This window comes from Pecten maximus, chromosome 1, assembly GCF_902652985.1.
Source record: "Pecten maximus chromosome 1, xPecMax1.1, whole genome shotgun sequence".
NCBI classification, from domain to species: domain Eukaryota; kingdom Metazoa; phylum Mollusca; class Bivalvia; order Pectinida; family Pectinidae; genus Pecten; species Pecten maximus.
The window spans coordinates 27,217,659-27,242,102 of NC_047015.1; the positions used below are offsets into that span (position 1 = coordinate 27,217,659).

Below are 24,444 nucleotides of genomic sequence, written 5' to 3' on the forward strand. Positions count from 1 at the left end.
AAAGCAAAAAAATTTATTAATGCCTCAGTTTTTATTTTTGACTCACCAGGTCAGCTCCATGCTGTAAAAGAACTTCAGCTACATCAGTGTGACCATTCTCACATGCATATGTCAGAGCTGTGTCCCCGGTTCCTGTCTGGGCACGTACATTAGCACCTGTAGATGTTCAAATTAATAAAATAAAGTCTACAATGGCTAGCACAGATAGTGGGATAACATGAGGATTAAAACTAGTTACGTCTTTTGTAGTTTCTCAAACAGAAGACTTTCACTTTTCTCACTGAATGAAAAATATTCGAGTCTTATACAAGGAGAAAGTTTCTCATATTCATTTTTACAAGGAGAGAGTTTCTCATATTCATTTTTAACTAAAATGCTTTGTAAACATTTCTAATAATTATACAATGTCTGGTAAACTGACCTGCTTTAAGGAGGTACCTAACTAACTCTAGGTGGCCCTCCTGTGCAGCCTCCATCAGAGGTGTACTGCAGCCAAGCTCAATGTCAGCACCTGCCTTGATGAGGAAGTCTGCTACTTCAAGGAATCCCCCACAACAGGCCAAGGTTAAGGCAGTTTCCTGTGTCTCCTCTGTCTGGGCATTAATATCGGCTCCTACACACAGATGTTTGAAATAGTTAGCATGTAAACAATACTTAATGTTAATTTATCATACTCATAAAAACTTCACCAAAATCATATCTACCAGTACTGTTTAAGATTTACCAATATCTAAACACATTTTTAAACCCAATTGCCCCTATATCATCAAATATATTTGCCACCACTACTCAAATACATTCCCACATGAAATATTTTTGATAGAGAGTTGGAGATGTTTCAATATTTCAAGGGCAACTATTGATTTTCTTTTTTAGAAATTATAATCAAATTTCCATTGAACATGAGCAACACTTTATAACCAGTTTTTCTCACAAACAATTTTGCCTCTTACTAAAGGACCTACCATGAGCTAGAAGAAGTGCCACCATTTCCTCGTGTCCTTCCCGTGCGGCCTCCATGAGTGGTGTGTACCCTTCATCATTCACCTCCTCTAGGTTGGCTCCCCTCTCTATCAGCAGGCTAGCAAGGTCTACATGGCCTCCACAGGCTGCCAGGGTCAGGGGGGACTCAAAGCTGTCTGCAGGCATGTTAACCTACACATAAAATATAAAATAATTGAAATTTCTAATTGCTTCTATGCTATTCATTTTATTATGCCAATGCTAAATCTCGTAGCACATCAATAGCCAAGGAAAGCCAACCTTATTAATTTCTTAATTCTGTCATGGGGTTGAAAAAAATGTACTGAAGGGTTAACAGCCCTAAACAATAAATACAAGATTGTAAGGATTGGTAATTCATCATATTGATTTTAAACACTAAATGTATGGACTATCCTAACACTAAATGTATGGACTATCCTAACACTAAATGTATGGACTATCCTAACACTAAATGTATGGACTATCCTAACACTAAATGTATGGACTATCCTAACACTAAATGTATGGACTATCCTTACACTGAAGTATGGACTACCCTATCCTAACATTAAATGTATGGACTATCCTAACACTAAATGTATGGACTATCCTAACACTAAATGTATGGACTATCCTAACACTGAAGTATGGACTATCCTAACACTAAATGTATGGACTATCCTAACACTAAATGTATGGACTATCCTAACACTAAATGTATGGACTATCCTAACACTAAATGTATGGAATATCCTAACACTAAATGTATGGACTATCCTAACACTAAAAGTATGGGCTATCCTAACACTAAATGTATGGACTATCCTAACACTAAATGTATGGACTATCCTAACAGTAAATGTATGGACTATCCAAGCACGAAATGTATGGACTATCCTAACACTAAATGTATGGACTATCCTAACACTAAATGTATGGACTATCCTAACACTAAATGTATGGACTATCCTAACACTAAAAGTATGGACTATCCTAACCTGGATTTCTCCCACAGAAAGACCCCTCAAAAGCTTCCATCTGGGCCAACTAGAGTGATTAATATTAGTTGGTAGAGTGGATCCCACTTATTATAGTATCGGATATTATAAAATCCTGCTTATTAAATCATTTTTTCCACATGCCCGATTCTCTCTATAATTATATAAAATATATCCCTTTTATCAAAAATGCACTTAAGCATTGAACTGCTTTCAGTAGGAAGTTATGGCCTGATGAATGCCAACTGGACAAAGGCAAATTGAACTAGTTCAATTTGCCTTTGTTAAGTTAGTATATTTGACAACGATTTTCAAAGACTATGAACAAATGATTATTGTCAAAGACGGAACAATAAGTCACAATAATAATGATGTCATAATAAAGCTTTGAAAGTTATGGACTCGTAACCTTCAAGTGAGCTTGCTAAAGTTATATAGTGGGACTGCAGTGTAAATGTAAATATTATGATATGATCCAACATGAATCCTGGTTATCATAATATATTTTACTCTCCTAAAATTATTTTTGTAAGTAATAACCCCACGTAAGTGGCTGTATTTGACACCTAGACATGTCATTAGCATCCTTTATTATTGTCAGAGGTCTCCTTGCCAGGGCCCTAGCTTGAGATATATACCGCTGCAAAATAGAGGTCAAGCCAACTTAACTGTGCTTCGTCATGGCTTGGGTTGTGGCTGACGGCTAGTAGATAAATACTCATTTTTATTCAGATGATGTTAGAACTAGAATCTGTTGTTAGATCTATGCTTATTGCAGCTGTGTCAATGTTGATGGCCATGCATTATGTGAATATTCACTATATGATAACGCGTTAACAAAAAAAAACTACCCCCTATTAGGAAAAAGTTTTGTTTTTAATAAATGTAATTCAAAGTTTTTTCGTGGTAATCAATTTTGACATCTGATAGCATGTCACTAAAAATGGTTCATATGTAAACACTATTGTGGTAAATATGGCAAAAAGATTTGTTTTCAATAAACACCATTTACTTTAGATTCATATTCAAAAACATTTAATTTCATCTACTGACATCAAAACAGGTGAATGAAGTAAAATATTAATTTGATATTTTTGATATAATTTATGATATTATTTCAGTGGTTTTCATCTCTTTCTACACCGAGTTGTAGGTCTTACAATTGTAATGGGCCCAACTTCTGGTTCAAGGGGCATATGATTGATTCCTCTTAAAATATCCCAGTTAAAATATTTTTCTCTGGGAAAAAGAATATCATAACAAGCGAGATCCACTGTATAACTTTTTTGACAACTGTTGTAAAAGAAAGTTTATATCTTAGAGATCTCTGTATTGATATCCCAGACTGTCAAAAGAGCCACCTATATCTGTCCTTCCAACTGGGTTTAGTTAGTGTTTACTAATCACACTTTACCATATCATCTCATAAAAACTATTTTTGTAAGCACTAATGATTATAATGTACAATTGAAATTTTATACACAAGTGTAATATTTTTTGTTGAATTGTTTTACAATGTGTCTACACTTTGTGTCATATATTGCCAACCTTTCTGCACCAGAAAACATACATGTCTTAATTTCAATTCCATGGAGGTTTTTTAAGGATAGATATGGTGTATATTCTGTAATAGAGACATTGGGTATGTGTTATCCCATGTCTTTTTCAATATACAGACCTGGGCACCACTGTCCAGAAGAAGGCGGGCTACCTCTACATGTCCATCCATGGAGGCCTCCATTAGTGCAGTGTGCATCTCATCAGTCTTGTGTTCCTGGTCAGCTCCAGCCTCCAACAAAAACTTCACCATCTCCAGGTGGCCTGTCAACAAATCCTTCAGGTTAATTAAGGTGACAGAAAAGCAATTTAGAAGCAGATATTTAGTCAGTCATTAAACCTGTGAAACAAATGCCAATTTCTTTAAACTTCACCATACAGATATATTGTGGACTATAATATCAGGTTACCAGGTTCAAAAAGATGTCATGATTTATTTCCCTTATATACGTTTCAAATATTTATTCCTTAACACCAATTCCATTCAGTTTTCAACAAGACAATGGTAAAGCTTTCTGGCTGACTCTGTCTTACCCTTATAGCAGGCAAGGGTAAGAGCACTCTCCTTGAATTCATTTGAATGGGTGTTGATGCCTGCTCCAGAACTAAGAAGTATACGAGCCACACCAACATGTCCTGCACTGGCTGACTCCATGAGAGGGGTGTGTCCATTCTCATTGTGCTGTTCTACATTTGCTCCAGCATCTATCAGCACCTGAACCACATCCTCATATCCACCACACGCAGCATAGTGTAGAGGTGTGTTACCTGGAATAAGTTAATTTCTTTGTGTTACCTAGTATAAGCTTGATTTATACTTTCAATCAACAATGAAGCTTTTGGCAACACTGAACGTTTTTCTGCATTTTGATTATACAAAATAAATTAATGTGTTAATGCTGCATTGAATATAAGAATGCGTAACTGTTTCTTCATAACAGCTATTGAAAAGTATTGTTAAATTTTGAAATCTAAGCGGAGAGCAAATTAATAAAATTACAAGGATAGTTAATCCATCAAATATCTAGATATTGCAGATCACATACCAGCTGATGACTGGGCATTGACGTCAGCTCCGTGGGTGATAAGCAGCTTGACTATGTCAACATATCCCCCACTGGCAGCTTCCATTAGTGGTGTACAATCTCCCTTAATACCACGGTCTTCTACGTTGGCTTTCATGGCCAACAACACCTGCACAAATAAATTACAAGAATATAATAAATCATAACATTGTCGTTAACCAGTAAACCATCTGATCAAACTAACCGGTCAACAGTCCCTGTATGAAAGTTTTGTTATCTTTTCAAATCCACATATGCATTTTGCAATATTTATTTACTCTTAATCCATCTTCAACACCATAGAAATACTATTGTCCAAGTCTTATTAACAGAAATTGTTTGATGTTGGCCTAACAATAATTTTCATTACGTATATGAAATGCGAGATCACAATTTACCTGGGCAAGTTCATAGTATCCTGCAGAACATGCAAGAGAAAGAAGGCTTTCTCCTTCCTCAGTTGTCTCATGGACACTGCCCCCCTCATGAAGCAGTTTCCGAACTGTTGGTACATCTCCATCACTACAGGCTTCTGCTAATGACCTTGAGCTATGAGCAAAGTATAATATTTTATCATCTACCAAATTTATTCCACACTTTCATTGTAGATTAGTAAAGCCTCACCTTTCATCAGTCACCACTTAGACAGGACTCCTATTATTTCTACACTTTATCAGGCCATGATGTCATGACTGTTATTTACCAGAAAGGTTTCTTGTAGAATCGTGCACAAACTGACATCATGAGTCTTTTAAAGATCCAAATTATATAAGACATGTAACATAAAAGGCTGAATTTATAGACTAATATTATATTAACTTAATCGGTACAATGTTTAGTATTCCTCTTCATGATATTGGACGATACTTGTAAGTTAAAAATTATTCTGGCACTATGACTTTCAAGCTATCGCATTCCCCATCTGTATGTAGAAACCCCTTAGCTCTGTGACATTCTAACAGCCCCGGAAGTACTTGCAAGCAAAAGTTGGCTATATTGTAACTCAAAGGGAAATAACTCTTGGGAGTATGACACATACTTTATAACTCTATCAATACAAAGTTTGGTCACTGTAGATGAAGAATGTCAAACTTCAATGCTATTACTCCCTTGACTGTACTGATAGGGAACTGATTGTCTTTTCTTATCACAAGAAGATGACAAAATATGTACCATCCAACATTTTCATTAAATGTCTTGTTACCTTCATAAATGGTAGCAGTATATCAGAGATGAAAATGGACTAAGGGCAAAAAGGCTGAAAATTAGATTACTCAATCTTTTCAATGGGAAAAATTACAAGTTTACATTACACTGATGTTCTCAAAAAGGCTGATCAGCTGAACATTTTCATCTCTGATATATACATTCACAAAGAGCAGTTAATTTCCTTCTACTCACCCCTCGATGACGCCTAGTTGGCCTTGCTGTTCTGCCCTCATCCTATGAAGGGCTTGTGCTGCTTCGTCTAGAGCACAGCTGACTGAAGATGTGAGTTTCCTCAAGACTTCTGGATCAGTTAGAGCTTTTCCATCTGCAGTGGAAAGCTTTCCGATACCTAATGCGCCAAAAAAGAACCAAAGCAGACACAGAGCTGAAAAATGGTTCTTGCTTTTGAACAATTCAAATACATATGTAGGTTACATGTTTGGTCCTAATTTCACAATCGTCTTAAAATATCCACTCGTAAATGTCTTCCATTCCCCCATAATACCGACTCTTTTGTTACTATTATGGATTAAAAAAAAAGATTTCTTAGATTATGAAAATAGGATAAACAATACAATATCCATTTGTTCTTCATTACAAATGAAGGCCAGCACCATATTTAAGTATGGTGAACATAAAAAAATGCTGCTTAACAACAATGCAGTAAGAAACATGCAGACTTACCTGCGGCCTCCAATAAAGCCTCCAGGCGTGCATGTGTCTCTGGGTCTATTGATGGCAGGTTGGAAGCTTCCATGCCCTCGGTTGGCAGCAGGAAGGTGGAAGGCTCCAGGTCTTGGTCATCGACATCATCTTCAATGTCTTGTTCAGCGAGGTAGGATGCCACCTGTGGACACAACAGATCTTGTTATTAATCAGGTTTATCTTCTTAAACGATCATTGACAGCTTGATTTGTATTCTGTATCTGAAGCTCAACATTTGCATGAAATGTATACAATGGCTTCCCTGAAATTGATTATTTCTCGGACTGTCCATGCAAGTTATAATATATATATATACAATAATAATGGATGCACCATCAGAATCCAATTAAACACATTTTCATTGACTGCGTATTAAAAAATACATGTATGATTAATTTGTAAATCCAAAAAGTTCTATCAATGAAAATGTGCCTAATTGGGTCCTCATTTATAAAGGGATTTTTGTCTTTTAACTGCATGTACTGCACAAAAAAAATCTTATGCAATCGGCTGCAAAGGCTGAAAATATCCTATTGATCTTAATCATGTAAACTTAGTTTAATTTTTATAATATTCATGACCTCTAGAAACTTGTGTTCCTATCAGAGGTACAAGCTGATGTCAATAATTGTCCTGGGCATTTAGGAAAATCCAATGGACTGAATTGGGAAACGTTTACATGTAAATTATGTGGAAAATGTACATGCTAATAATTGTTTCATGAGTGTGTCATGCTACTGGTTTTATAGTGCAGTGTAAATTCTAGCTGTATACATGCTAACACACACCAATTTTGATCCTTGACTGTCCTTTTTCCTGATCTATTTTGTGTAATATTTGTCATTATATTTTTCCATGTTTTTTTTCCCCGAAATATTGATCTATGGACACATTATTGGGAATTTTATGTTCTTTTTGGGGAAAACTGGGGAAAACTAAGGCCAACATGAAATTCAGAAAAGGGTTGTTTTGTGCACCCAGTTATATAGGCAGGAAAAACACTGGATTACTGCAGTCAAAACTTTGTTTTCCTGAGTAAAGCAACCAAGTTATAACCAGAACTAGTACAAACTTCAAGTACCGACTAATGATACAATATTAATGGTTCACAGCAAATCAAACAATCTGTGACCTTTAAAGCTATTCTATTAATCAGCACTTCCTACTTAGCTGGATCAATATCAGGGAGGAGTCACTGCACTCCAGCTAATAACCTTCAACTCAGGAGCTATCAAGGTTGTAACATAAAACACAATATAAGGATTTAAGCGTCCTATGTTTTGTCATTTAACACTAGTCAATGCACAAAATAAATATGGCACTGAAATAGATTCACTTCGTCGAAAGCCATCATCATACATGTCATGTACTATACTTAAACGGTTTACGATGTCATCTTCAACCATATTTCTTTTGTAAATTAAGAAGTTATTCTGGAACATATCTTTATCAAAACATCACATATGTTTATTGAAAAACTGGCATGTTTTTGTTGTGATATATTTTGAGTCAGAGAATGAAGGTGGTTTGCAATGACAGATAAATACTGAAACTGCTGAATATGTTAGCTTTCATTCAATTCAGAAAGGATCTCATTTTGAAATCTTGCAGTGGTTTTAACCTATGGAATATTCCAATGTTCGTTTCAGTTCTAGAGAAGTATTCACAACTTTTTTGGTAAAATTTTAAATGATTATTTTCCAATTTGAAACATCAAGACTATTTTATTTTGCCCTTGCATATAACACAAATTTTCTTGATGGCCATTTTGCTTAAACTGACATACTGAATGATTCATTTTAAGGCAAAACTGCAGAACAAAATATAAAATTCTTCTGCAGATTTCATTTGTTCATATGTACAACCGCTTACCAGGAAAACCTAATTATAAACTGCCTAGAAGTTGTCAGTGACTTCATTATCGCATAAAATATTCAACATAACAAATGCACTCTACTGCAATTAGAAAAGCACAAAAGGGGGCGAGTTAAATAAAACCATACAGGGGAAAAAACATCTTTTTCATATACATATCTTGAAGTAACAAAAACAACCCTGTCTCTGGATAAAAGAGTGAAGATTACATATATTTATAGATCAGTGGGGTAAGGAACTTGTATGTTCCAATTAGAGCACCAATCCGCTTATCTCTAGGCAGGTGCGCATGCCTTTATTAAGTCAAACACAGTATCACAAACTTATTTGTTCAGACTTGTTTTCATATTTTATCTGTAATTTTAGTTCTGTTATTAGTGTTAACTATGTACAGATAGGAATGTCTCCTCAGCCACCAAATGTTTCACCAAAATATGAATGCAATTTTTAGATTTTAACAGTCATTTTAACATTTTGTTCTAACAATAAATATTCTCAGTTCGGCTAGTTATCAGTCATTTTTTAAGTTATTTGATAAAATTAGTAGTGTTCATCAACATGATGATATCACGCATATATATATATTTCACAATATAAGTGTCACTATACATTACATATCACAAATCCACAATGACACAATAGATATCTCTACCATATCTCTCCTGAAGACAAATTCATAGTGTAGTTTATAACACATTTGTCTTCTTTTTATTTGTGGAAAAAAACCCATGGCAGATCACAATTACGACACATACACCAGAAAGACTCATCCCAACTGGCTTCACCGCAAAGTAACAAGTTGTCATTGATCTACTCTCGCACTAAAAACAGGTTGCTTTTCAACTGATTATGATATAAAATTCAGCAAGAATGCACTATTTGATCAAAAGTTATAATGGCAACAAATTGAATGAATTTTCTCATTTTGCCAACTATCATGATTGAAAATTAATTTAAGCAAGTATCATGTTGCAAAAAGAAATTGGTCTGACAGTATGGCTTAAACATTTACAAGGAACCATTTAGGAGAAGCCATGGCAATATCTGTTTACAAATTTGGTAAACTTGTACCAAAAAAACAATTCATTATCTAGAATTTCTCAATGAATATGTTCTTGGTTTGTACATTTCAATTGGTTAAAGTGAACGAGAAGTCAAATCAATTAAAAAGAATAGTAAAACAATTTTATAGTGAAACCCTCTTACAGTACTCTACTTTCCAGAGAAATATTATGGTAACTGGGACATAATAATCCTTTCAACTTTACCGCAAACAATATCTCGCGTTGCCCGTCTACCTAGCACGAGGGCACAGGTTTACAGGTAATTATACCTTGATTTGGAATAATGAAGAGATATCAAACCGCAATTAATAATCAAAATGCTTAGCTAACACTGTACTTGACAAAATATGAATGATTTCTTAGATACCATACAGTGAGTACTGCTATCATATTGCTGGCCTGAAGTTGCAATCAGCTGTCTCGTCCATGATGTTCTTTTCAATGTGAAATGTGAAAAACTAACTCTTAAATATGTGGCATGTATTTATGGTTTCTTTGTCATAGACATACTACAACAATGATGAATGATCACAAATTCAACCCATTACCCTCATGCATTGTGTCTATTATTCAAAGTCTTTGGTGTACACAGCATAAGTTTTTTTTAATCTTATTTATACTATAAGATGTTAATTAGGCCTAGCAAACATCTACTTTATGACCCCTAGTAACATATTTTAACTCTGATAGAAAATTGCGGTCGCGTTATCCGACGAGACATATATAGTTTTGACATAGACGCCAGTACATCAGTCACGGATCATAATCATTAGATTCTTTTCAAATAAACAAATAATAACCTTATTTAATAAAATCCTCACGAAAAACGGCAATGTAGTTTGTTACAACTTGCCTTCAATTCCTGGTGATATTTCTTACATATTCTAGCGACATACAAATGAATATGAAACTGCGAATGGTCGTTGGTTTTGTTACATTTGACATAACTGCCATTTTGCCGATTAGTGATGAGTCACGTGACAGCTGAAGTTATCTCGTGGAATGCTGGGGTGCATTTGACTACGTAAATAGGGTTGGTTTCTCTGTGAATGCATGTAAATTTCCACGACGATCAATCTGATAGTTTTACTTTCGTTTTCAAGGCAGGATCGAGACAGAACTACGTACTCCTACGCCAACAAAATTGCATAAACTGACGAGGAAAATGTTTATATTTATACTCTAAAATAGTCTAGAACACTAAATATTCATATTTCATTTTAAATAATTGCAGTAAACATGGTTTACATCAGTTAAATGGTGTCAATAATTGCTATCAAAACTGGAACTATATTAGGCTGCGGATGTATATCATTTGTATGACAGAAACAGGAAGTTGTTAGCCGCAAACAAGTGTCACTAACAACATTTTCCTACCACAACTATAACGGCAGGTGCCAAAGGCATCCTGACGTTAACAAATTGAGGTAAAGCCAAATCACTAAACGTAACTTTTTGAATATCTTTAAAATTTTCCTCCGAAAATCATTTGCACGTTGGAAAGTACCAAAATTTCAAGTTCCTAACTTAAGTAGACAAAGCAAACATATTTTAGTAAAATATTATTTACCTTGTCGTAGATTAACGTGCCTCAGGGCTCAGATTAAAAATCAGGGAGCACTGGGCACTGTGCCTAGTGACCTGAAAAAATCACTTGGCACCAGAAAAAATCACTGTACACAACCTCCTAACTGGTGCCGAAGGCACCAGCTGATGAGCTGAGCGAGGAGGCGGAGGTGGGTGCGGGAGGGGGCTGCTGCCCCCTTCCGCCAGGGGGTATGGGGGGGGAAATTTCGAGTTGTAGGTGAAAATTATCACTGCTTTTAGAATGAAATACAATTAATGGATGAACATGTCACAACTTTTTAGTCATTTTGATACAAAATCATGGACTAATTTTGCTTTTTCTTTAAGGATGTTCAGAGGTCATATTGGAAACTTGCAGGACATTTGCAACACAAAATAAATCCCCTTATAAATATCTACATTGTTATTTTTTCATTGCCTTATTGTGACAAGGATTACAATGTTGCAAGTTGTCTTTGATTTCTTAAGAAAATATCATTGTTAATTCAGTATCAATAGTCTAGAATACGTGAACATATTATGGAAAATAAACCATTTTAGTTCTACTATGAAGTTACATTTGCCAAAATCGGCTTAGCAACTTATATAAAAAGGTTTAGATTGTATCTCGGTTGCATAGGCCTAGTATTTGCTTATTAAATTGATTTTGTAATGTTTATTGTATTATTAGCTTCAAGCTTATCGGACGACGTGCGTAAATATTACACCTATTAAGTCCCTATAACATCGTCAAAAAACTCCTGTAATAATTACTCCCATAATTTCCGGGTGTCGTTACTACTTAAATCTTGATGATATACAATGCAACATCACATATAGCTTTTCAATATATGTTAGCTTTTCATTCATGAAATATATTAATTACCGCTGTGTATGGTGAAAAAGGGATACAGTTTTTTTGTCAGCGGGCCCAGGGGTGTAAAAATCCACTTGCCCGACGTCCTGGACAAGTATTTTTTGAGTTCGGGCAAGTGAAAAATGTTGGTGTACTTGCCCTGGGCAAGTGAAAATAAATGTTGTCTCTATCTTAACTTTCATGTTGAATTTCCAGAATCCTGTGTTATATGTGTTTCGGAAGAATTATTGTAGTGGAATTGGATATATATACATTGAAATATATTATAAACGTATCAATTAGCTATTGAAATTACTTTATTTTCGTGGCTGAAATGAAAATTCCGAAGCCGATGAAACTAGGTCGCCAGAGGCACATTCAGTTCAAAGACATTTTAAGGGTATTTTATGCTGATAAAAATAATAGAAACTGCATCTGAAGTATGAAACAGGGGTGGAAAGAGTTAACTTACTGCAATCTATGCCTAAATGTTCTTATGAGACAACAGCAAAAAGTTTTAACATGTGAAAACGATTTTTGTTTATGTTTGCTGGAAGTACAATTTGGCAACTAATAATGAAGATGGAATCTGAACCAAAAGTTCCGGAATTGAAAAAAAAAGAAAAACTGTAAAATTTTAATACTTGTGTTTCACAATTCATGTTAAAAAAATTTCTTTTTAATTTAAGATGAATGTTTTTGAAGAAATAAAATACTGAGTGATTGTATTTCTAAATTGTGATTAAAAAACTGTTAACACTCATATGATTAGAAATATTCCTTTTTGTATCGCATATTGGGGCAAGTAAAAATGATGATCGGGCAAGTGGATTTTTGGGCTCTACTTGCCCAGGGCAAGTGGTGTGAAAAATATTTCCATAGCTTAGATGCACAGGTTGTCGAGCTTCTCGATGTCATGCATCAACAACACGCTTGCAATCAGTTCAGTTACGACATGTTATTGGCGCCCCGAATCAAACTCTCAACTGACTCGGAAGATCGAAGTGTGTTTACACTGGATTCGCGGCAGATTGACCCAGACACGTCTCATCGATCTCCGATAAACAAAAAACTGTCATATTAGAGCGAAAATAATTGTGTACAGTAGATCTACATGTATACCTCATATAATACAGTGTTCCAGCTAGGTCGGGTTTGCAGGGCGCGACGCCCTGCCCCTAATTCAAAGTTAGAAATGCGCCCCGCCCCTTTTCCTGTAGTACTGCCCTTTTTCTAAGTGTCATTGATGCTCATTTTGCCTCGTATACTCTAGGTCCGATTTGCTGAAGCCATGCAATATACAGTCAGTCACTAATTGGCCACCTGTAACACCAGTCCCCTTACCTGTAGACCTTTATCCACGGTACTGATGGACGCTGCCCGAGGCAGAGATCGGTCAGCTGGGGATCGACCTGGTGTTTTATAGATTCATTTAACCGTGACGAGTCGATAGGATCGGTTGGTAATCCAATTAAATCATAATCACGAAGGCTTTTTGAAGATGGACAAAGTAATGATAATGGATGGAAATGTTGTTTTACTTATGTAAACAACTTTTGACAAGACCGAAAAGAGCCGCACGTTTGTCGTAAAGTTATCCCATGAGCATGTGTGCAATTGGCGATCGATCTGTAGTATATCATTGAAATTTTCTTCACATGACAACACGAAATCCTGCTGGTTTTGATGAAGTTTGGCGGGACGCCGGAAATGGTTCGTTGTAAATGCAGATGTCGCAAATTCCTTGTTGGATTGACGGATTTCTATACAAAATGTTTTTTTTTCATAAATAAATAAAGGACACATAAAAATATCTGCTCATGTGAATAATGGTTGCAAAAGTTTAGTTTATATTGCGTTATTTTCGTATCTGAAATGCCGACTCTGCATTAACTGCGTGTCATGTGATAACCAAGTGATTACATTTCTACAACACGCGGGACCGTTTGTTTACGAGAGCAATGGAACAAATGTTTGATCAGAAACTTGCGAATCATGATCGGCCCTAATTCGTTTACCATTTCTTATAATTAATTTAAGAAAATGTTAACTTGCTATAATTTCCTGATTTTAGTTTACCGTTATTTCTAAAGAGTCTAAAGTGAAAGTAGAAAATTACCGCCGCTTACAAGATACATCGCAGTTATTTGGACGAAGTTTATTCAGATATTAAATAATATAATTTCTTTTACTTAATCATTTTTTTCTTGTATATGCTTGATCACCTTTTCTCTTTTGCTCTATAATATCTTCACTTACAATTAGTCGTCTTACAATCACAACGGACAGACTAACTTCTGGTTGAAAATATCGCTCTGTTGACTATAATCTGATATCGTAACTTTTTGATTGGACGTAATTATCGTATATGGATTCTCTCAATACACCCTTAAATTGAAATAATGCTAATATCATATTATTTTTGAATTACTCTAGGTCATAACTTTTACCATCAAAATTCAAAACAATATTTGAAGAATAAAGAAGAGAAGAAAGAAGACATTTTTACACACAAACGAAATAATAAAAAAAAATCAACATATTTCTATTTGTCTCTTATGAATCAAGTCATATGTAATGCATGGATGTACTTAAATTGTCCTGTAAAATAAGGTAGGAGATAGATAGGCCCGGAAAAAATGTCGCGCACAAAAATGCCCTTCTTTTAGGCAGCGCCCTGCCCTTTTCAAATCCTAGCTGGAACACTGTAATATCTAGTGTTTGCTACATATATAGCATATCGTTCCCAGTAATATTCACTCGGCACAGGGACGGGTGCTGTTATAAATACCACTCGTCCTTTTTAATTTCCACTCGGTCGGGCCGAGAGGATGAGTGTTTAGCCTATGCCCTGGTGCCTATAAATATCAATGCAAAATTTACTGTTTAGGCAATTTTAGCTATTTTTAGGAACAAATCCATACTCCAACTGGCATATAATATGCGAGTTTGCAAGTTGGAGGTTTTGCCCAACCTGGTAACAGAGTATGCTGACCAGCAGTAGTAGACATTTTCAAATGTATGGCATGCAAAGCAATATTAGAGTTTGCTATTCAATAACTAAATCAATAATTTTGAAGTGATAGTTTACCCCAAGGTTTGAACCAAGGATGACACTGACATTCTTTACAAAATACTTGGAATTTGAACTACTTGTTGAATAGTCTACAACTGCAAACCAGTCATAAAATTTACTTCATATCCAGACATGTCAGTCATCAACACAATCTACAAACAAATAATTAGAAAATGATATGACAATATCCATCAAAATACAAAAAAGAAACGTCATCATGCCTGTAAAGACAACTAGTCTCATACCAGTCTGAAATATGCAAGTCCCCAGACACATGGAAATCCTGTTTTTGTTAGATAATAAGGGACTTGGAAGCCTACCGGATTTTTATTTCAACAGACATTGTGTCCGTAGTTATGATATATACAAGTCCAATTTCTGGTAACAAATGTATCTTATAATAAAAATGACACAATCAGGGTGCCCACAATATAGTTATATGATGACATATTGCAAAAATGAGCTATTCCTGAATATGCAAATGGCAGAACTGCGAGAAAATCAATGGGTCACATGCTCAAGAGATGTAAGATGGCTACGAAATGTGAATATCACAGTCAATTTACAGTTGCACAAAATTAAAATAACTTGTTTAGTTATACTCACGTCCGACATTTCGTCGTCATCACTTGTAGATATATCATGTCCAAATGTCGATTGTGATGTCGGCAACGGTTGAGTTTGATCCAATGGCAATGGTGATGGATACGACGGCCCTGTCGGACTACCTTGCTCAATTTCTACAGTTCTTATTTCTTTGTTTGAGTCATGGTCCTCATCTTGTGTGACATTCTGCATCATTGCAAATAACTTTACCTTTATCGTTTATTTTGGATTCTTCAGTTTCACTTGTCAGATGGCATTTATTCTTTTTTCATCACCTCATGCTAAGTTGCCACCTTGACCGCCATTACAAATGTTCCATTGCAAAGCCCCGGATGACCATATGTGCGCAGGAGCAGACAACTTCTCGGGTTGTTAAAAAAATAGGATTTTGCCTGGTTCGTGAATATGATTATCATTATTTGCATGAAACCGGGATAAGCATTCGCATGGAACCTGTAATTTTATCCACAAAAGAATTTTCACAGAAATAACGTTAATTATGTAAAATGCAATATCAATGAGTGTACTCTAAAAGAACTATAAGCAGTGCAACCTATCAATATTCATGGACACTACACAAAGAAAAATCAGGACTGACTCACTGCTCTCTTCCCACTAGTGTTAAATAGTCGTCTTGGTACAGTCAGCTCAGTGTCCGACAAAGAGCAAATATAAACATTCACCTTCTGCCACGATGTTAAGATTTATCATGTATGCAGTAAATATGAAGAACTCGAAATATGTGCTTTTAATAAATCAACGTTAGTCGTTTATATGCAGGCTAATTTACAATAAATTTCTGCTTAAATTTTAACAAACTACACTAAAATTGAGAATTAAATTTTTTTCTATCTCCTCCAAAACTAATCAGTTGTTAAGGTTATACATATCATATAATACTTTACAATTAAAATGTATTTAGTAAATTATGGTGGTCTAATTATGTGTGTTTAATAAACAAAAAATAAAAATCCAAGTTCACATCCATGGTTGAGAACTGAAAAACAACTTTTTACAATCTTTCATGTAAGTGGCCGACATAACTGCCTGGAACTCGATATGACAAAAAAAAATCCGCCTGATGTACTTTATTATATAAACCTTGCCATATATGGATGGGATAAATCAACATAATAGAACATGCTGTTTTCGTGACAGTTACTTCCCTTGCACCATGTTTCACCTGCATGTATACCGTGGCTGCATGAGAAAAGAAATTATCGCTCGACCGTTTCGGTAATAATCGAGACTCAGGCTTTTATGCTTTAGTTTTTGTTTCGAGAATGTGGATGATTAAGAAACAAAAATCATTTATATTGAAAAATATTGTCAAAATACAGGTATCTATACAGCGATGTATCTATCTATTGACAAAATACAGGTATCTATACAGCGATGTATCTATCTATTGTCAAAATACAGGTATCTATACAGAGTTGTATCTATCTATTGACAAAATACAGGTATCTATTGACAAAATACAGGTATCTATACAGCGGTGTATCTATCTATTGTCAAAATACAGGTATCTATTCAGAGTTGTATCAATCTATTGATAAAATACAGGTATCTATACAGAGTTGTATCAATCTATTGACAAGATATACATATCTATTTATATTGGATATATATATATATATATATATACTTTTTAAATACAGATATCGCTATAAACATTTAACATAAACCTTTGACTGCAGTTTTAAACAGACGTCTCGTGATTTTAGACCTAGCTCCCTTTCAACCCTCTCGACTGTCTGATTTTCTATGTCGATATCTACTTTGCAATAGCTTCATAATCTAACATATTTGGTGTTATAAAGTAGGAACTTTTATGCCGTTATAGATAATCTACAAAATCTCCAAGTTTCCCAATTGATTATGGAAAGTCAAGTTTCCACATATGTCGAAATATGAAATTTACGTTTTCTGATTCACTGTTTAGATCGAATCGTACCCTAATGCAAGAGTACGTCTTTGAACTAAAATAGGACAATGTCACTATTTGAATGAATAACCAGTGTCCTGTAATATAGTAAACGTTGTGACCAGTGTCCTGTCATATAGTAAATGTTGTGACCAGTTTCCTGTAATGTAGTAAATGTTGTGACCGATGTCCTGTAATATAGTAAATGTTGTGACCAATGTCCTGTAATATAATAAATGTTGTGACCGATGTCCTGTAATATAGTAAATGTTGTGACCAGTGTCCTGTAATATAGTAAATGTTGTGACCGATATTCTGTAATATAGTAAATGTTGTGACCAATGTCCTGTAATGTAGTAAATGTTGTGACCAATGTCCTGTAATGTAGTAAATGTTGTGACCGATGTCCTATAATATAGTAAATGTTGTGACCAGTGTCCAGTAATATAGTAAATGTCGTGACCAATGTCCAGTAATATAGTAAATGTTGTGACCAGTGTCCTGTAATATAGTAAATGTTGTGACCAATGTCCTGTAATATAGTAAATGTTGTGACAGATATCCTGTAATATAGTAAATGTTGTGACCAGTGTCCTGTAATATAGTAAATGTTGTGACCAGTGTCCTGTAATATAGTAAATGTTGTGACCAATGTCCTGTAATATAGTAAATGTTGTAACCGATATCCTGTAATATAGTAAACGTTGTGACCAATGTCCTGTAATATAGTAAATGTTGTGACCAATGTCCTGTAATATAGTAAATGTTGTAACCGATATCCTGTAATATAGTAAATGTTGTGACCAGTGTCCTGTAATATAGTAAATGCTGTGATCAATGTCCTGTAATATAGTAAATGTTGTGACCGATGTCCTGTAATGTAGTAAATGTTGTGACCGATGTCCTGTAATATAGTAAATGTTGTGACCAGTGTCCTGTAATATAATAAATGTTGTGACCAATGTCCTGTAATATAGTAAATGTTGTGACCAGTGTCCTGTAATATAGTAAATGTTGTAACCAATGTCCTATAATATAGTAAATGTTGTGACCAGTGTCCTGTAATGTAGTAAATGTTGTGACCAATGTCCTGTAATATAGTAAATGTTGTGACCAGTGTCCTGTAATATAGTAAATGTTGTGACCAATGTCCTGTAATATAGTAAATGTTGTGACCAATGTCCTGTAATGTAGTAAATGTTGTGACCAATGTCCTGTAATATAGTAAATGTTGTGACAGATATCCTGTAATATAGTAAATGTTGTGACCGATATCCTGTAATATAGTAAACGTTGTGACCGATGTCCTGTAATATAGTATGTTGTGACCAATGTCCTGTAATGTAGTAAATGTTGTGACCAATGTCCTGTAATATAGTAAATGTTGTGACCAATGTCCTGTAATATAGTATGTTGTGACCGATGTCCTGTAATATAGTAAATGTTGTGACCAGTGTCCTATAATATAGTAAATGTTGTGACCAATGTCCTGTAATATAGTAAATGTTGTGACCAATGTCCTGTAATATAATAAATGTTGTGACCGATGTCCTGTAATATAGTAAATGTTGTGACCAGTGTCCTGTAATATAGTAAATGTTGTGACCGATATTCTGTAATATAGTAAATGTTGTGACCAATGTCCTGTAATGTAGTAAATGTTGTGACCAATGTCCTGTAATGTAGTAAATGTTGTGACCGATGTCCTATAATATAGTAAATGTTGTGACCGCTGTCCAGTAATATAGTAAATGTCGTGACCAATGTCCAGTAATATAGTAAATGTTGTGACCAGTGTCCAGTAATATAGTAAATGTTGTGACCAATGTCCTGTAATGTAGTAAATGTTGTGACCGATGTCCTATAATATAGTAAATGTTGTGACCAATGTCCTGTAATATAGTAAATGTTGTGACCAGTGTCCTGTAATATAGTAAATGTTGTGACCAATGTCCTGTAATATAGTAAATGTTGTGACCAGTGTCCTGTAATATAGTAAATGTTGTGACCAATGTCCTGTAATATAGTAAATGTTGTGACCAATGTCCAGTAATATAGTAAATGTTGTGACCGATGTCCTGTAATATAGTAAATGCTGTGATCAATGTCCAGTAATATAGTAAATGTTGTGACCAATGTCCTGTAATATAGTAAATGTTGTGACCAATGTCCTGTCATATAGTAAATGTTGTGACCAATGTCCAGTAATATAGTAAATGTTGTGACCGATGTCCTGTAATATAGTAAATGTTGTGACCAATGTCCTGTCATATAGTAAATGTTGTGACCAATGTCCAGTAATATAGTAAATGTTGTGACCGATGTCCTGTAATATAGAAAATGTTGTGACCGATATCCTGTAATATAGTAAATGTTGTGACCGATTTCCTGTAATATAGTAAATGTTGTGACCAGTGTCCTGTAATATAGAATGTTGTGACCAATGTCCTGTAATATAGTAAATGTTGTGACCAATGTCCTGTAATATAGTAAATGTTGTGACCGATGTCCTGTAATATAGTAAATGTTGTGACCAATGTCCTGTAATATAGTACATGTTGTGACCAATGTCCTGTAATATAGTACATGTTGTGACCAATGTCCTGTAATATAGTAAATGTTGTGACCGATGTCCTGTAATATAGTAAATGTTGTGACCAATGTCCTGTAATATAGTAAATATTGTGACCAATGTCCTGTAATATAGTAAATGTTGTGATCAATGTCCTGTAATATAGTAAATGTTGTGACCAATGTCCTGTAACATAGTAAATGTTGTGACCGATATTCTGTAATATAGTAAATGTTGTGACCAATGTCCTGTAATATAGTAAATGTTGTGACCAATGTCCTGTAATGTAGTAAATGTTGTGACCAATGTCCTGTAACATAGTAAATGTTGTGACCGATATTCTGTAATATAGTAAATGTTGTGACCAATGTCCTGTAATATAGTAAATGTCGTGACCAATGTCCAGTAATATAGTAAATGTTGTGACCGATGTCCTGTAATATGGTAAATGTTGTGACCGATTTCCTGTAATATGGTAAATGTTGTGACCAATGTCCTGTAATATAGTAAATGTTGTGACCAATGTCCTGTAATATAGTAAATGTTGTGACCAATGTCCTGTAATATAGTAAATGTTGTGACCAATGTCCAGTAATATAGTAAATGTTGTGACCAATGTCCTGTAACATAGTAAATGTTGTGACCAATGTCCTGTCATATAGTAAATGTTGTGACCAATGTCCAGTAATATAGTAAATGTTGTGACGGATGTCCTGTAATATAGAAAATGTTGTGACCGATATCCTGTAATATAGTAAATGTTGTGACCGATTTCCTGTAATATAGTAAATGTTGTGACCAGTGTCCTGTAATATAGAATGTTGTGACCAATGTCCTGTAATATAGTAAATGTTGTGACCAATGTCCTGTAATATAGTAAATGTTGTGACCGATGTCCTGTAATATAGTAAATGTTGTGACCAATGTCCTGTAATATAGTACATGTTGTGACCAATGTCCTGTAATATAGTACATGTTGTGACCAATGTCCTGTAATATAGTAAATGTTGTGACCGATGTCCTGTAATATAGTAAATGTTGTGACCAATGTCCTGTAATATAGTAAATGTTGTGACCAGTGTCCTGTAATATAGTACATGTTGTGACCAATGTCCTGTAATATAGTACATGTTGTGACCAATGTCCTGTATATGAAGACCACAAAACTTTTAAAGAATTCCAGTTGACTGTAGAAAAACATAATCACAGTTTCTACAGTGCATGTAACGTTGATTGTCCTTATTTATGAACGGACAAGTGATTTCTAGGAATGTTGAACGATTAGTTATATTTCAATAAAATGTATAAAGAAACTCACTAGTGTCACCGGATTTACAAAATATAAATATGTATATTATAGGGGGAATTTTCTTCAAAATAAGTAAAACACTGAAGTGCAGAAATGAAAAGGGAAACACCGATTATCCGTCTTTATTATGGATTGCAATGCAAGAAAGTTTCACGATAAGTCACAAAAATAACACATATTACATATTGTTTGACGTCAGGTGTCTGCTATGTCTCTCTCGGTATTTTTCTTTCGGAAAAAAATGAGGATGCTTTGGTATACAAGCATACATGTATGGTAGTAGGTTCGCCACTGTCGATAACCATGGGAAACCGTAACCAAGTTGTATGGAGGGTTAAAAGGGACATAAGTCAAACATACTATTTTCAATCTTTTTTCTTACTTTTTTTTACTTTTCTATTTGCAACTTCTCATTATTTGTCATTACTGATTTATTTCTCACAATTTTAATGCTTCATTTTACGTTATTACTTTTTTGAATTCAAAACTCTTTATTTTAACATTTTATCTTCAATTGTGCATTTTGTTTTTTTGTTTTTGTTTTTTTTATACTGTTGTTAAGATTTTATATTTAAACTTTAAAGTTCTCCAATATTACAACTTGTAAAATAACTATTTTTGCTAAAACATGTTACATGAAAGATGAAAACTAAAAATGAAGAGAGAAAGAAAGGGGAAAAAGTAAGAAATAGAAAGTTAGAATTATGTCCCAAAAAACCCTTATGCAATTTTTCATCTTCATTCTATCGCCAGAGGGTGCTCAAATCAATCGCTTCGGAAGTAAGGATTACTCCCTACAGCAGCCATGGCAACAGTGACTCTCAAATTCCTACCAATGCCCGACTGAAACACTTCATCATTGTTTGGATTAAGCTTTGGCCCTAAATTATACACTCACTGCTTTTCATCCTTAATATTCGAAATAATATCAATATTATATCCTCAGATGATAAAATCCTAGTTTAAAAAAAGTGTTTACGACACCGAGCCCGTTTTTTCGTGTCTGCTCCGGTTGAATGGCACAGGCAGTAGGCCAAGAGCTCGAAGTACTAGACTGGTTTTCGTAGTTCCGCATATCATACAGCAATCTAATTAAAATCTAGATGGTCATTCTCACTACGTTACATGAGAAACGTGTAGTGATAATGACCATCTAGATTTTAATTAGATTGATCATACAGCGCCCGTACTGCCAGTTCCAAGACTTCGATATGTTAACGGTTAGACTTCCATCAACCGATGATTTTGCCGAATATTGCAATATATTAAATTGTAAATTTCATTTCGGGACTTTCCCCATAGTTCAAAGTCAGTATCAAGCGTCTTTCTCAGTGGTCCGTGTCAAGCAAATTGGGAGATTGTCTAATTTTTTTTATTCGAAAACTTCTTCAGTAGTGTTGGGAATCACTAATAAGTTCATTATCAATCATCATCATATCGATAATTGATCGATCATGAATATAACTTTAGGGAAATATCTTATTACCCATGTAATTTAATATCAAGAACAGGTGAGCGAGTTATCTCCCTTTTTCTATCACAGATGAAAATTAAGTAATTAGCAAGTTTTAAATTATTTATGTGAATTTGACCAATAATTCATGTAAAGGAAGCTTAATAATGCATAATAAATAATATTTTTATTTTTAAAAAACTTTTTCAACCTTTTATCAGGTAGCAGTGTACACCAGTTTGCCCTGGAGTTTCTGAAAATTAAGTGGCAAATTATCTCTTACTCTTATATATATTTGCTTTGTTATTTGTTAGCTTTGTTTATCACCCTTTGAATAGCCAGCTGAGTCAGTTTGAGGCAGGGTCTCCTTGTAGTAGTTAGTGACTACCTCTGAACAACATGCAGGAGACCTGTCTGTCCACAAGCCATCCAGGAAATGGAGCTTACCAAGCAAAATAAATAATATTTTCTTTTCAAATAAATGATTTAAACTTCTTGTAAGGTAGCAGTGTAGACCAGTTTGCCAAGATTCTAAAAAATAAGTAGCATCTTTAAGTCTGAGGCTGGGTCTCCTTGTAGTAGTTGGTGACTACCTGACAGAACAACATACAAGAGGCCCATTGCATGCCATCCAGAACAAAAAGGGTAAAGTGGTCTTGTCCAAAGACATAACCATGACAGCACATACCGGACTGATTGTCAGCTTCCATTTTCTTCTGCAGGATAACTGTTCAAACTATACTTCTTCTATATATATAATACTAATATACTTGGTGTATTTGGTTTAACGTCCTATTAACTGCTAAGTTCATTTAAGGACGTGTCAGGTTTAGAGGTGGAGGAAAGCCGGAGTACCAGGAGAAACACTACCGGCCTACGGTCAGTACCATGGCCAGTTAACTTCCAACGTAGGTTTCGAACTAGCAACCCAGAGGTGGATAGCTAGTGATATTAAGTGTCATGACACCTTAACCACTCGGCCACTCAATAATAAATAATTAACTATCTTACAGTGGCAATAGTACCAAAGAAGTGAAAATTGTGGAAAATTTGTTTCTTAATATCTAAATGGCTTGAAATTGAGAGAGTACTTCTACAAAATGAAATGAAAACCATATTTTATGCAGTCTCAAAAACATTTTAATGAATTTTTTTTTTAAGTAGAACATAGAGGATAATTACTTGCGGTCTAAGGCCTGCAATTTCAGTACCTGTTTAAAACTTTTTAATTTTTATTTGTTACAGTTGCAATTGTAAAAGATGTGAAAATAAAAGAAAATGGTGTTATCCCAATATCAAAATAGTTTGATATTGAGAAAATAGTTCTACAATATGAAATTAAAACCAGATTTTATGTAAAGTTTCAAAATCCTGAATTTGTTTCTTCAGTAGAATATAGAGGGAAATTAACTGCAGTCTTTGGCCAACAATTTGTAACACCCTTCCTAATGTAAATGTTTGCATATGGTGGTGTTGGCCTAAAAAAAGGAAACATATAAACTATTTACATGTACACTAGTCCTACTGTAGTGTTACTGTGTTTCACCTGTGTGGAGATGACATTATGAAGAAGACTATCTTGTAGAATGGTTATCATTAAATCCTGGTCATTGTTTGAATTTG

At 34.6% G+C, this 24,444-nt stretch overlaps 1 protein-coding gene across 1 annotated transcript in view; it reads right to left on the reverse strand.

Moving 5' to 3' along the window:
- LOC117329130 (ankyrin repeat domain-containing protein 17-like) overlaps positions 1 to 15,883 on the reverse strand; it is a 34,500-nt gene extending 18,617 nt beyond the window's left edge. The window contains 10 exon segments of the mRNA XM_033886876.1: positions 47 to 156; positions 422 to 613; positions 966 to 1,155; positions 3,661 to 3,803; positions 4,074 to 4,307; positions 4,586 to 4,733; positions 5,002 to 5,152; positions 6,005 to 6,161; positions 6,497 to 6,659; positions 15,561 to 15,883. Of these exon segments, the coding sequence (XP_033742767.1) occupies positions 47 to 156; positions 422 to 613; positions 966 to 1,155; positions 3,661 to 3,803; positions 4,074 to 4,307; positions 4,586 to 4,733; positions 5,002 to 5,152; positions 6,005 to 6,161; positions 6,497 to 6,659; positions 15,561 to 15,755 (1,683 nt within the window). The 5' untranslated portion in view covers positions 15,756 to 15,883.
- Between the last annotated feature and the right edge of the window lie 8,561 nt (positions 15,884 to 24,444).